Source organism: Nipponia nippon, unplaced genomic scaffold (assembly GCF_047370975.1).
Source record: "Nipponia nippon isolate SJK-2023a ecotype South Korea unplaced genomic scaffold, ASM4737097v1 scaffold_1, whole genome shotgun sequence".
Classification (NCBI taxonomy): Eukaryota; Metazoa; Chordata; class Aves; order Pelecaniformes; family Threskiornithidae; genus Nipponia; species Nipponia nippon.
This window is the reverse complement of record NW_028262290.1, coordinates 161,206,228-161,218,946: the sequence shown is the minus strand read 5'-3', so window position 1 is coordinate 161,218,946 and position 12,719 is coordinate 161,206,228. Positions and strand designations below refer to the sequence as shown.

At 39.1% G+C, this 12,719-nt stretch overlaps 1 protein-coding gene across 7 annotated transcripts in view; it reads left to right on the top strand.

Annotated features, from left to right (window-relative positions):
• Positions 1–12,719, top strand: part of LOC104014886 (sodium channel protein type 5 subunit alpha) — a 217,260-nt gene that overhangs the window by 47,315 nt on the left and 157,226 nt on the right. For all 7 annotated transcript variants that reach the window (XM_087730822.1, XM_087730859.1, XM_087730851.1 and 4 more), the window contains exons 4-6: positions 980–1,067; positions 4,506–4,634; positions 9,356–9,447. In XM_087730822.1, the coding sequence (XP_087586948.1) occupies positions 980–1,067; positions 4,506–4,634; positions 9,356–9,447 (309 nt within the window). The remainder of the gene's footprint in view (positions 1–979; positions 1,068–4,505; positions 4,635–9,355; positions 9,448–12,719) is intronic.

Genomic DNA, 12,719 nt, shown 5'->3' with positions numbered 1-12,719 from the left:
TTTTTCCCTAAAGAAGGCAAAAGAAATTTACATTTGGGTGCTACTCTTCTTCCTTGAGAAGGGTCCCAACCTATTGACTGAGTTGTAGGCTGTTTTCCTTTGCCTTATCTTCTCTCCACTTAAACTCATTAGTTAAACTTTCTCTAGTAGCATGGGACCTATAATTTATGCAGAAGAATCCCATCATGTTTTGTAATTTTTTTACAGGAAGTGGCATGTGCTTTTAGGAGAGCAGTGCAGTGAACTATGTTTTCAATTTCAGGAATTCGATTTAGGGTGCTCCTTTACGTATTTATGGCCTCAGCTTAGCAGCTAAGTGCATGGACTATACACTTGGGAGGTTCATTTTAGCCTCCAATTAGGGAAACTGGTGCCTCAGCTGAGGCAGTCAGCTTTGCAGACCAAGACTGTGTATCTGCCAACCGGGTTTGCAGATCAAGCCTTAAAATTAGTGCTCTGAAACTCATATTAGCTTTTGGTGAAACTTTATACTGAAAGTGAGACCTCAAGCCCATTAGAGAGATTAGAAAGACCAGATTTATAACTTGCCCTACTGCCTGAGAAATGTTTCAGGATGCAAAATAAAATGGGAATTTGCAGACACAGGTTTTTCTGTAGATACTTAAATGAGACTAATCCCTCTTTTCATACAAAGTTGCGCACCTATGCACATTGTCATCTGACCAACACAGCTGTAAATTTAAAGTATTGTATTTTCAGAAGACTGCAGAGTCAGTATGTTTGTTTGTTCTATAAAGTATGTGTAAAAGATGTAGGCAAAGAAAAAAAAAGCAGGGGAGATTCCCTCATTTTTTCTACGTTTATATAATCATTTGTATCCTTATGCACTTGCAAACAAATGTCTATAGTGCTTTTTAAGCATCTTGCAAATTATGAGTGAGCTGTCACGTCTTGTGTGAAATGACAAAAATCTATGAAGCCTTATATGCGTTGTTTTCCTTAATTCACTTATTTACATTGTTCAGTATGTTTATTATGTGCACTATTTTAACTAATTGTGTGTTCATGGCACAATCAGAGACTCCGTCATGGAATAAATATGTTGAGTAAGTATCCTTGCTATTTTACAGCTGCCCTGTCCTTATCTCGTCCTTCCTCTTCCGTTTGTTATGTTCTTTTCATCTTGTTTGCTGTTGTCTAATTTCTTTCCAATACTACTGACCATAGTATCTGTCCTGACAAAATATTTTGCCAGGCATTTGTTGCCTGTGAAAACTCCCTTAGTAAGTCAACTAACAATTTTTAGTCTACCAAGCTCATACTTATTGCTAAATGCACCTGCTATGCTGCCTCTGAATGAAATCGTGTACGAGAACTCCGTTTGATACTGGCCAGCCTTCCACAGTTCCCATGCAAGAGATTTGATGAATGAATACATTAGAATAGGCTGTTGGAGTTTAAGTTGTATTATTTCAGAAAATACTTCCTGGACATACTTAGTTCTGCCCTTAAACTGAAACTTATTGGAAGCAAAGTTTTCTTTTGGACTGAGCACATCATGAGAAGTGTTCCCCTGTAATCGTTGGTAGGCATACATTATGAGCAAGCATAAAATTGTCTGGAAACACTTTTATTAGGATTCCTGTCTTTTTAGTGTGTCAAACCTTCGGAAAAAATAGCAAAGATATCACTTGAAGGTTTTTTTGGTTGTTGTTTGTTTTTTTTTTTTTAATTAATTTTAAAAGAGACTAACGGGCTTCAGAAAGCCCATTTCATTTCTTTAAGTTGCTTTAAAATATTCCTGTTAGAAACAGATACCAGATGCACAAGCTAATCAACCTACAGTGCATTAAACAATTATTTTGGCTCATTGAACCAATCAGAACAGACTTTTTATTTTTGACTGACATATGATAAACACAGCCATCTGCTGCTCCGTAGCCTGGTGGTTGGTCTACTCAGGGCTGTAAAGAAAGACAGTAAAATGCCCTTATTTTAGGTTTCATAAAATCATGCAGGGTACATCTTCTAGGCCATAAATTACTAATTATAGATAGCACTGAACCAAATATTTCATCCGATCACAATAACATCCTAATCCCAGGATGTTTCATGTATTTCTGTATAGTGTACTATGCTCAAGTATGTCTGTGACTTCCCTTTTCCCCTGATGTTGTCCTTTTCTTATTGAAAACTGTCACACAGTACCATAGCCATGATGTATTCAGCTGAAACATGGACATCTCATCCGTGTGAGTCTAAATTTGGTCAGTGGGTCTACAGCTGGGAATTTGAACGTTCTGGAGGAAAGTATCGAAGTGCTTGTCGTGTCTTCTGTAGGCAGATAAATGTGGGTAATGTTATCAGTGCATCAAGCAGGGCATGCAAGAAACGTAGAGCAGAAATTCAAATGGACCAAGGCAGCATGGAGTAAATCCTTTCCCTTCCATATTTTCTCTTCTCCTGCGTCCCTTCATACCTCTCAGCTTTTCCTCCTCAAATGCATGGAATGAAATCAAAAGCAAGTACTTTTGAGGAGCAAAATAACCCAGTGAACTTTAATTCAAATTGATTAATATTGGATTTGGAACAGATAAATTTATTCCATTTTGTTCTGCTGTTCCCGAGACTCACAGGGGATACAAGAGTAACCTTGTGCAAATATTTGCCCTAGATCTTCCTTTAGAACATTTTCCCTACCATTTTGAAAAAAGAAATCAATTCAACTTACCCTCACTAAAAATTTTTTAAAAATCCTGACTTCTGTTGTTAAAGAAGCTGTTCAGTTGCTGGAGGACTTTGCCCGATCCATTTAGAATTAGATGATGATTATACAATCAATTAAACCATCTGACATGCTGAATAAATACAAGTGCTTTATCATTTTAATGAGCTTATGTACCGTTAAGTATTTTTTTTAGTTCTTTGCATGTGTTTTTCTGCATGTATTACTGAATACACATGCTTAAAGAGACTGTCACGTGGATGACCTATATTTGAAATACAGAGCAAAACTAAATAGGAGCCATGAAAAGTCGGATACAAGATAATGCTTAAGTGTATGGTCAAAGAGGAGATATGAGAAACCTTTTGCACCCAGTGATGCACAAAAGCAGTCCTGCTAATCTCCATTTTAAGATGAAGTGTACTGAGGTTTTATAACATGTATAACTAGCTCTACTGTGCGACATGATGTCAGGAGGGCATGAGATTTGCCACTAGCTGTATGTGTGCCCAGTTGCAGATCAGCAGAATACAGCTATTTTATGCATAATGAAGTTCCTCCTTATATTACCACCTGTAATTGCTTACACCTTTTTTGTTACCAAACAGGAATCCCAACTGTTATAATTTTTTGTGTGTGATGGCACCGTTATAGCTACTGATGTCTAGGGACTGAACAGAATACTCAAGCTAGTGTTTCCAGTGAAAGCCCCTAACATCATGACTTGCAAGATTTGTGTTTTATGGGATTTTAGGTGTTTGTCTGAGTTTTTTAAATAGGTTTTGGTATCATCTGCGTCTTCATTTGGAGAAAGGGGGTAGGGAATGCTAGTGGTGGATACTAATGATTTATTACTTTTATTAAGATATGGCCTAGAATACCTAGTTCCATTGGGCTAGATGTCTCAGGTAGAAACATTAAAAAAGAGGTGTTGTATGCCCTGAAGTATGTCTCTGGTGGTAGGTAGAACCCTGGATGAATACAGATCTGAATGTTATAAGTCAGATACATTACTGTCCTCCACAGAGAATTTGCTAAATTTTATTACAAACATCATCTTTATTACAAAAGGTAAGATGTATGTTCTATCCGAGATCATCACAATCAAGAGGCTGTTGGTAATAAACAACTTATCTTACTAAGGGAAAAAAACACCCTTCTGTGTCTTTTACTGTCAAGCAGGTCAAAATTACTACATATAGTATTCAGGTGGGAGTTATTTTCCTCTTTTTCAATGAGGGCATTCTGTTGTTTAATTCTGAGGGCTGGTGTGATTTGCCATGGATAGTGAAACACTAGGGAAGTTGCAGGAAAAATACCCTTTTTTGCTAATGTCACCTAGTGGTGACATTTTTTAACCTGCTATCCTTCAGAATGGCCTGGGCAGGAAGAGATGAGAGGTATGAATGGGACAACCACCCTTCTTCAGATCAGAGAAACAACAAGGAATGTGGCATAATCCATTCCTCTTTCACTGGCAATTGCAGGCAGAGCTTCAAAAGTCCCATAGCACAGCTTAGTAGCATAGTATTCATGCTTGATTTAATGAGTGAGGATTCATCAATGTACATCCTGTGGTGAAAATTATCTTCATCCTGCGGCTGTCGTGAGCGCTTTCCCATTTCTTATGTGCTCCTTGGTCCACACATGAAGCTGCTCATACACAGCCCAGTGCTGCGGCCATGACTCACATGAGCAACCCCAAGGAGATGGGCAGGAGTGTCTCATGTGAGTAGGACTGGGTTGAGTGTGCCTCTGCCATTCCTGCCATCTACTGCTTGCTAATGCTTTTGCTTATCTTGGCCACTTTATTCCCCAGGTACACTTTCACTGGCATTTACACTTTTGAGTCATTGATAAAAATATTGGCGAGAGGATTTTGCATGACAGAATTCACTTTCCTTCGGGATCCATGGAACTGGCTGGATTTCAGTGTTATTGTTATGGCGTAAGTAGAACTCCTTTATATATTTCAAGGCAGCAATATGCAATAGAAGTTTTTAAAAAATTGTCTGGCTGTTCTCTTTTTTTTCACTCAAATTGTACTGAAAATGAGAAAGGTATATTAAGATGGAGTTTGTTTTCCTGAGTGATTTCAGAGGAAGAAGTCAGATGAATTCTTGATTTTGTTCTCTCGATTCACTAGACTATTTTGGAGAAATTATTTACTCTCTCTGTGCTCCACAGAGAGAGCTGTTTGCAAAATATCTGTAATAATACTTGCCTACCTATTGTAGTTTTGGGAAGCTTCAGACCCCTGAATAGACAGTGCTATAAGTGTGACTGAATACCCATGTATTTAAATCCCTATTTATAATCTATCCATCCATAACACCACCAAAGCTGTTTTCATGTTCTTCCCTTCACAAACCCTCTTTGTCCTGAAAGTAATTACTATTTTACTACTATAGGGAATTAATTTAAAGGCCTCTGAAACTTGTTATATATCTTGGGAATAGAAATTTGGCCCCCAACATGATATTGCCCTTCAGCTGTATATTTCTACCTAGATTATTAGAGTTCACTCAGGACATGTGGGGTTCTGGTGCTTTGAAGGAGCTGACGGATTTGTGGCATCTAGACAGCTAAAAATACACGGGGGTAGGGGAGCAGTCAGCCAACGCTCAGAGCGGACACAGCGTCAGCCCAAGCTCTGGCCAAAGGCAGATGTCTGACACTGTCGGTATCTCCAGCTGAGTTAGAAATACAGATTTTCTTCATAGTCAAAGAAGAGAGAAGGGCACATGAAGAGAGCATGCCATCTTGAAGTGGAAGCTAGTAAAGATGCCCTGAAAGGCCTCATTTCTTAATTGTAGAAGGATTTCATCTGATCTCCCTGTATTTTCTGCTTAATTACACCTATATTATGTTCTGGTTTTAGTTTAGTTCTTGCTACTGTCTTTAAATCTCATAATTCATAGCCTTAGTTGAGATGCAAGGCTGCTAGCACTGACATTTGAGCTGAACTCTTGGGCCCGTGACATTTAAATGGAACCAAAATTGGTAAAAAATGTTCAACCAAACTTAGTTCAAACTCCAGTGAGGGCCACTGAATTGGGTAGAAAAACTCTCGTAGGCTGCAGGGATCAGGACCGATATTCTTAGCAGCTTTTAGCAGAGGAATAGCATGAAGATGTGTAAAACTTATGTGGACTTCATTGGGAAGTCTCCCATGTATTTTAGTAGGCTTTGGATCAAAGCCAGCCCTAGGCCAGATCTTGGTATCTGTTACTACATTCCTATGGATTTGGCTGAACTGACATCTGGCCATCATGATAAGCTTTTAAAAAAAAAGTGCAACACAGATGGGGAGGAGCTTTTGCAGGTCACCACACATTAGGTATTTTTCTCAGCTAAACTTTTCCTCAAGCAGTGCTAAGTGCAATTCTCCTGCAATGTTTAGAGGCAAGACTGAACAACACAAGGTGTCACCAGCCTGCTCTCTTGTCCATCAGACAGCTGGTAAAAGCAGGGTACAATAGTTCATCTGTTTGTGAGTTGGGATGTGAGTTCATTTGCAGGTCTCTGAATTCAGGACAACATGGAGATCTTCTGTGCATGTGTTGCCCCTATTCTACAAGGAAGGAGGGTTTTGACAGGGAGACAGAAAGGAGCAGGGAAAAGGACATGATGAGCCACAGCTTGCAGCCTTGGCAATGCATCTGCTCCACCTCATCTTCTCAGCTCGGGCAGAGGTTGGGGTGTCAGCCCCAGCTCTGCAGAACTCCTCTGGGAGCATCTCACTTACCGTCACTGAAATTCGAGTCTGAACAGTTAGTGTGGGACAAGGTCTGGATACCGCTTAAATTCTGTCCACATTATCTCTGGGTGTTTGGGGCTTAGGAGCTGGAAGGATGTGAAGGTTTGCACAGACCGGGAGGTGGACAGTTGCCCAGAGGTGATTCACTCCCTGTAGGTAGGAAGCAGGGTTTGGTTCCCAGAGGTTGTGGACTTACACCTCTTTTTGCTTTTCTGATTCTTCTAGACTTGAATGGCCACTCAGTGCTCCAGCCCAAGGATTCATGAAAACTTCCTTAAGCCTTATTTAATGAGAATCTTGGGTGTCTGTGCTTTCTTTCCTACCTACATTTCAATTTTCTTTCCAGATGATTTTTCATCTCTTAGTTAGAAGATTCCTAAAACAAGGGGGCCTGCAACTGCAAAAAATCAAGTTTCTCACCATCAAATTATAGCAATGGCTGCGCTCTTCAGAACCAGCATCCATTCCTATTGTTTCTTACTTTAAGGCATATTATATTAACATTTTTCGAATAGAAAAAAAAAAAAAAAAGAATTGGAATTCTGGAATAAAAAAGAAATAGAAAAGTGTTTCCTTGAGCCCATAGGCAGCAGTGACAGAGTTAAAAGTGACTGCAATATTATCTTCATATGTACAATGAAACTTCCTTCCCAAGTATGCAAGCAGCAAATAGTACAGAGCACTGGATAATGGGATCTATTCTGATATGATTTATCCTTCATATAAATCCAATTTGCAAGTCATTTAAAGTAAGACTGATTATACAGGTAACTCTGGTGGTGTCTTTGCTTGTAGCTAGTGGGATGCTAGAGGTATTTCTGTAACTGGAAACAAAGATGGCATGAGAGTTCAAAATGGGAAAGCCTGATGAGGGGCCATGAGATCCAGAGGGACCAAGGGGTTTGAGCTAACAGAAAATCTGTTCTTTCAGTGGTGGGTGTTACAGTGGAATGACCATCACCTGCTTTACAGTTATTGCAAAATAACTTCTTATCTCCTCTTCTGGGCAGAAAGAGCAGAGACTGGGTCACAGAGAGTAGTTTTAAATAGCATGCTAGAGAGTAAGAGGTGCCACAGGTTTCCAGGGCTTTTCTCCCACCCTGTGCTAACAGACATAGCCATGGCTTGTGACCCTCTGTGGGGCCACGGATGGGTTCAGGGGAACTTATGAAAGTGCCCCTGTTTAGATCACACTTTCCCAGACAAGCAAGTACTTTCCAGAACAGGCAAGGGAGAGGCAGCTGTAACTCTGGGTTGGAAAGTGCCCTGCCAAAAGCTTAAAGACAGTAAGCAATTCTCTGGCTAACAGGAAAATTCGAGATGGGAATTCCAGTTGCTTCTTGCTCCCTGATACAGTGGAACTGGTCTGCTGCAATTTCATCCAAGAAATGGCCGAAATAAATCTCAATTAACTGATGTGAAGCAGTAGTATTTGCTTCATATGCTTGTTCACATATTAATAATGTTTTTTCGCAAATCCCTGGTCAGCAAAACCATATTCCCGTGCTATTGCTTCTCCCCAAATTATTTTTTCCACCCTGGCATGCTGCAGAAGAGTTTGGGAGAGAAGCACTGGGTAAACCTGGGTAGGAATTACCAAACAGGTAAATCTTTGCCCAGACTCCCCTATGAGATTATGAAGAGGAGAGGCAATATTGCTCTTACAGGTTATAATCTGGATTAGTAGGAATGGAGAGGATGCTTTGTCCTCCCCAGAGGCCTTTGCACAAAGCCCACTTAAGCTGGCTTTGTAAAATAACCAGGTGAGGTTTTTTTTTCCCTTAACATGTAAAAACAAATGCCTCAAAGAAGTAGAATATGTAAATGAAATTTAATAGAAATTTAACAGTGAAATTAAAGGGTCCAAGAGCTGGTTTTTTTCAGAAGATACAGTGGTGACTATGCTTTTACTGTATACTGACTTGGAGGAAATATTTCTGTACAACACTGATAAAACCAAACTCATTCCATAACTGGCCCTCCTGGGAGCATTTTGCTCAGATGTGGCATGGGTCTCCATGATGACCAAAATAGGCACAGCAGTGAAGAGCTGGGATTGGTATTTTAATCATAGTTTTTACTTTAGTTCAGATTGCAATTATATTAATTCAAAATCCATCTTCCTGCAGCCAAAGGGCATGGATTTGATGTACGAAACAAAACAAAATTTTAAGCATCTCTTGAAACCAACATCTGCTTTACCACAGAGTACAGCATCTTAGAATAAATAACCCAGTAGAAACATTTGCACTGATATTTTCCCGTGTTGTCCTATATGTAGTTTGCAGAAGCTATTATGTGAAAATTACTTGGGTATTTGAAGCTTTTATTTTTTTAAGAGCAGCAAAATAACTCTTAATGTTTCCTATAATGTAAAGAATTTTTTGTTAAACTACATGATGGTAAAATCTTTAAAGTATTTATTGCTAACAGCACGATAACAAAGTTCACCCAGTAGTTTTAAAGAATTGATGCCTATTAGATAAGTTTAATAGTTCAAGAAACATTTGAAATAATGTGTACTGTGAAAAACCCGGGACAAATGGCATCAAAGAATGGCCTGAAAAGTGGATGCACCTCTTGTTCAGCTGCATTTGCTCCCACTATGTATGAATGCATTCTTCATTCAGACAAGTCTCATACTCTATTGTATAATTCCAAATAACTGTGACTTAATTCTACAGGTATGTAGGAGAATTTGTGAATGTAGGCAGTGTTTCACCTCTTCGGACTTTCAGGGTATTGAGAGCTTTAAAAACTATTTCAGTAATCCCAGGTAAGAAGCCCTGATCCTTACGTTTTGGCTCTCAGCTACAAGTGATTCTTTCTCTGTCTCTCTTTGTCCCTTTGACTGTTGTTTTTTTGCTGGTGTTTTGTCATTGTCTGTGTGTGACTTTCCCTTGTTACAGATACATAACTGAATTTGTGGACCTGGGCAATGTCTCAGCCTTACGAACGTTCAGAGTACTGCGGGCGCTGAAAACAATCTCAGTCATTTCAGGTGAAAATCAGGTTAAACACTCGGGCTGCAGTTAAAGCCTACATGCCATTTCCAGTAGTAAACACAGTAATTACAAATGACTTAACCATAGATACTGATCAGGAAATGGAGGAATGTAGGGAATGTGACCTGTCAATAGAATACATTTTTCATACGTTTTCCAATACTGGTTTGTGGGCAGAAGGAATTAGAGTGCTTCCAAAATTACAGACCTCAGTAAAATGAGAGCTGCTGTAAGAACGGCGCTATGCAGTGGCTCATGAATCACATACATAAAGTACTCATTCACGAACCATGTGAAAACGGCAATGAAACTCTTTTAAAGTCTTCGGATATTGATTTTTAAAAATGGAAGGTTAATGACCTCAAAATGCATATTCATGTTTAAGAGCGCATCGATAGAGGCATCTAAATCTGTGCTATGAGGTGAGGTTTCAAGACTGCAGGCATAGATAGCCTAATTTGTCATGGTGTTTATCCACTTGCATGTGATAGAAACACTGTTTAAATTTCGGACCCTGAAGAGATGAGAAAACGTTTCACCATTGATTTCGGTAGATTCAGCATTTCACCAACACACATTTTCTCACATTTTAAAGGATATGATTCCTGCCCCCCCAAAAACGTGTTTTACTACAAATCTGGTGGTGAAATAAGCTCTTTTTTCATAGCTTTTTATCTAATCTATTACTATTGCTTAAAATAATAAATAATATTTACTATTAAGTAATTTATTCAGAGATGAGCCCAATCTCAGTGGACTAACCATACGACGATACTTTCTTGCCAAGCATTATCTATGGACAGGTCTCATTCAGCCTCAGTGTTTAACGTCTCCAACCTGCATGACAAGGTAGAGAAGATAGCAAAACCCATGCATGGTAGATCCTACGGGTGATAATCCTGAACAGATGTTGGCAATTACATATCAAAAATATTCAAAACGTCAAGAGAACTGCTCAGATTCTCACACACAGCTCTTTGAGGTTAGAAAGGCTTTTCCATCCATCATATTATGCACATCTACACTGTAATATAAACCTAAACAAATTCTGTGGTGTCAACTTTTAGGGACAACACTCACATGAAGTATGAGCTAGAAATGGGAATTCTGGAATTAAGGTGTTCAGAAAACATATATATGGGTCTAGGGCTTACTCCCTCATTCCAACATTAAATTAATGAAAATCAGTGAAATTATTGACAAAGCAAGGTACTTTTCATTGAAAGTGTATGTCAAAATACAGCTTTTAAAGAATACTTTAAGACAATTAGATCTGGCATTCCTTGAAATCAGTTCCTGTCTTAATTTTTGTCTTTAAGTTTAAAAAGAACAATCAGTTAGCAGAGAGGTTTTGTTACATTTTCGTTAATTAAATTTACACTGAGAAAGGATTTTTTTTTTCTTGGGAAACAGAAAGTTGAGCGCAGTTTTACAGATCATGAGGGTAGTAGTGGCTAATCAGAAAGAAAACTGGAGTTTCCCAACTTCCATTGCTAGCGATTTGAAGACTAACTTGGAGGGACAGCCATCTCCAGGGGACATCTTTCGCTTTCCATCTTGTCTCAATCTTGATCCTCTTCAGAGCAGAGCCTGTCACTTTTGCTGAGTTATATATATAGCGATTTTCTGCTGTTCTTTATTAGAGTTGGAGCAGAAGCTTGTTTTACATCAAATGATAAATTTTGGCTGTTTTTTTAGTGGGGAAAAAAAAGGAGTATTGAGATTCAGAAAAACTTTTTTTAAAAAATACACCAAAGCCCTTCAGTGATATTAAAACCAGAGTTGTTCTATTTGTTGGTTAATAGAAAAAAAAAAAAAAAAAAGATGAGGGTATTATTTATTAGAGTAATACATAATAACTCACATTCTTTTTTTTTCTTTCCGACTGACTATTTGATTAGTTTTTTGATAACTGCATTTTTAGGTACAAGTAACTAAATCATTTGCTGACATAACTGCATGAAGATATGCTAATAGAATATCTGGCCTTAGATTTTATTGTCAAGGTTACCTGTGCCCTGAGTATGTTTAAATTACAGATGTGGAGAGCTACAAATTGCCAAGGAACACCTAGCTGCCTACGCAACTACACTGGTTTTTTATAAAGTTAGCAGGTAATTTCAGAGGAGTTGGTTCATTTTTCAGTTAGACACATGTATTTTAAAAGAAATATTGGGCATGATTCTGTGTTTATTTGGATATCACTCTGAGTATTTAATAACATAGGCTTATGCTGAGATGAAATATTTTTCCACAAAAGGCTTAAAAATGAAAAGATGATGAACATTAATATCTTCCATGAGATTTTTGGGTTCAACTGCTAGAAAGAGGAGAAGGTGGTTGTTACTTTTACATCTTAGGTGAAGAATGTTGAGATGTATTCTCCTTTGCAAATATCTAAGCTTTTCCTCAATAAAATTGATCACACTTCTCCATCAGGTAGTTATGTTTGCACAAACATACTTGGACTCAGCATGCTCAGTGAAATTGTTTACTGAAAGTAGCGGGCCAAGTCCTCCGTGGTATAAGGCTTCTGTCCAGCAAAGCACTTAGAGGCTGGTTTTCAAAGGCATTCTGCTTCATTTGAAATCGATGAGTTTCACTATTGACTCCAGAGGGAGTCAGTAAAGCTAACAATTAGTGCTTTTAAAAATCTCACCTACCTTTAATGCCTCGCTCTAAGTGCGCAAGCAGGCACAGGGACATTTAGGGGACACAGACTCACAGGACTGAAAAAGATCTCCCAGACTCTCAGGGTCCGTTCCCCTGGCCTAAGTCTGTGTTTAGGATAGCTCAGACCTGGCCTGGTATTTATTGTCTGACTTGTTCTAACAATCCTTCAAAGGTGGAAGTCTCATGATCCTTCTGAGAAGTCTGTTCCAACACCTCGTTACTGTCACCATTAGAAGACTTGCCCTGGGAGGGCAGGTTCAAATCCAGATGCAGCAAGCCAAATATTAGAATCTACCAGCAAGCCGTGTGCTTCCTGCTCACTGGAGATCTGGGGCTCAGTTTGGTTGCCATCATGCCAGGATCTCCTGCTCCCCAGGAGCCACAGATCACCTGCAGGTCCTGTCTCTGAATCCAGACCCCCATCCAGCCTCACTCTGTCTTGGTGCATTATCAGCTCATTATTTTTTACCGTACAGCCACTGTGTAGGGACATCAGGTCAGTGCCTTACCCTCTGTGGCAGCCCTTAACATGCCAGAGGACCTTCATGGATCCCTTCAATTTTCCCTTTTCTGCACCAAACACACCCATTTCTTT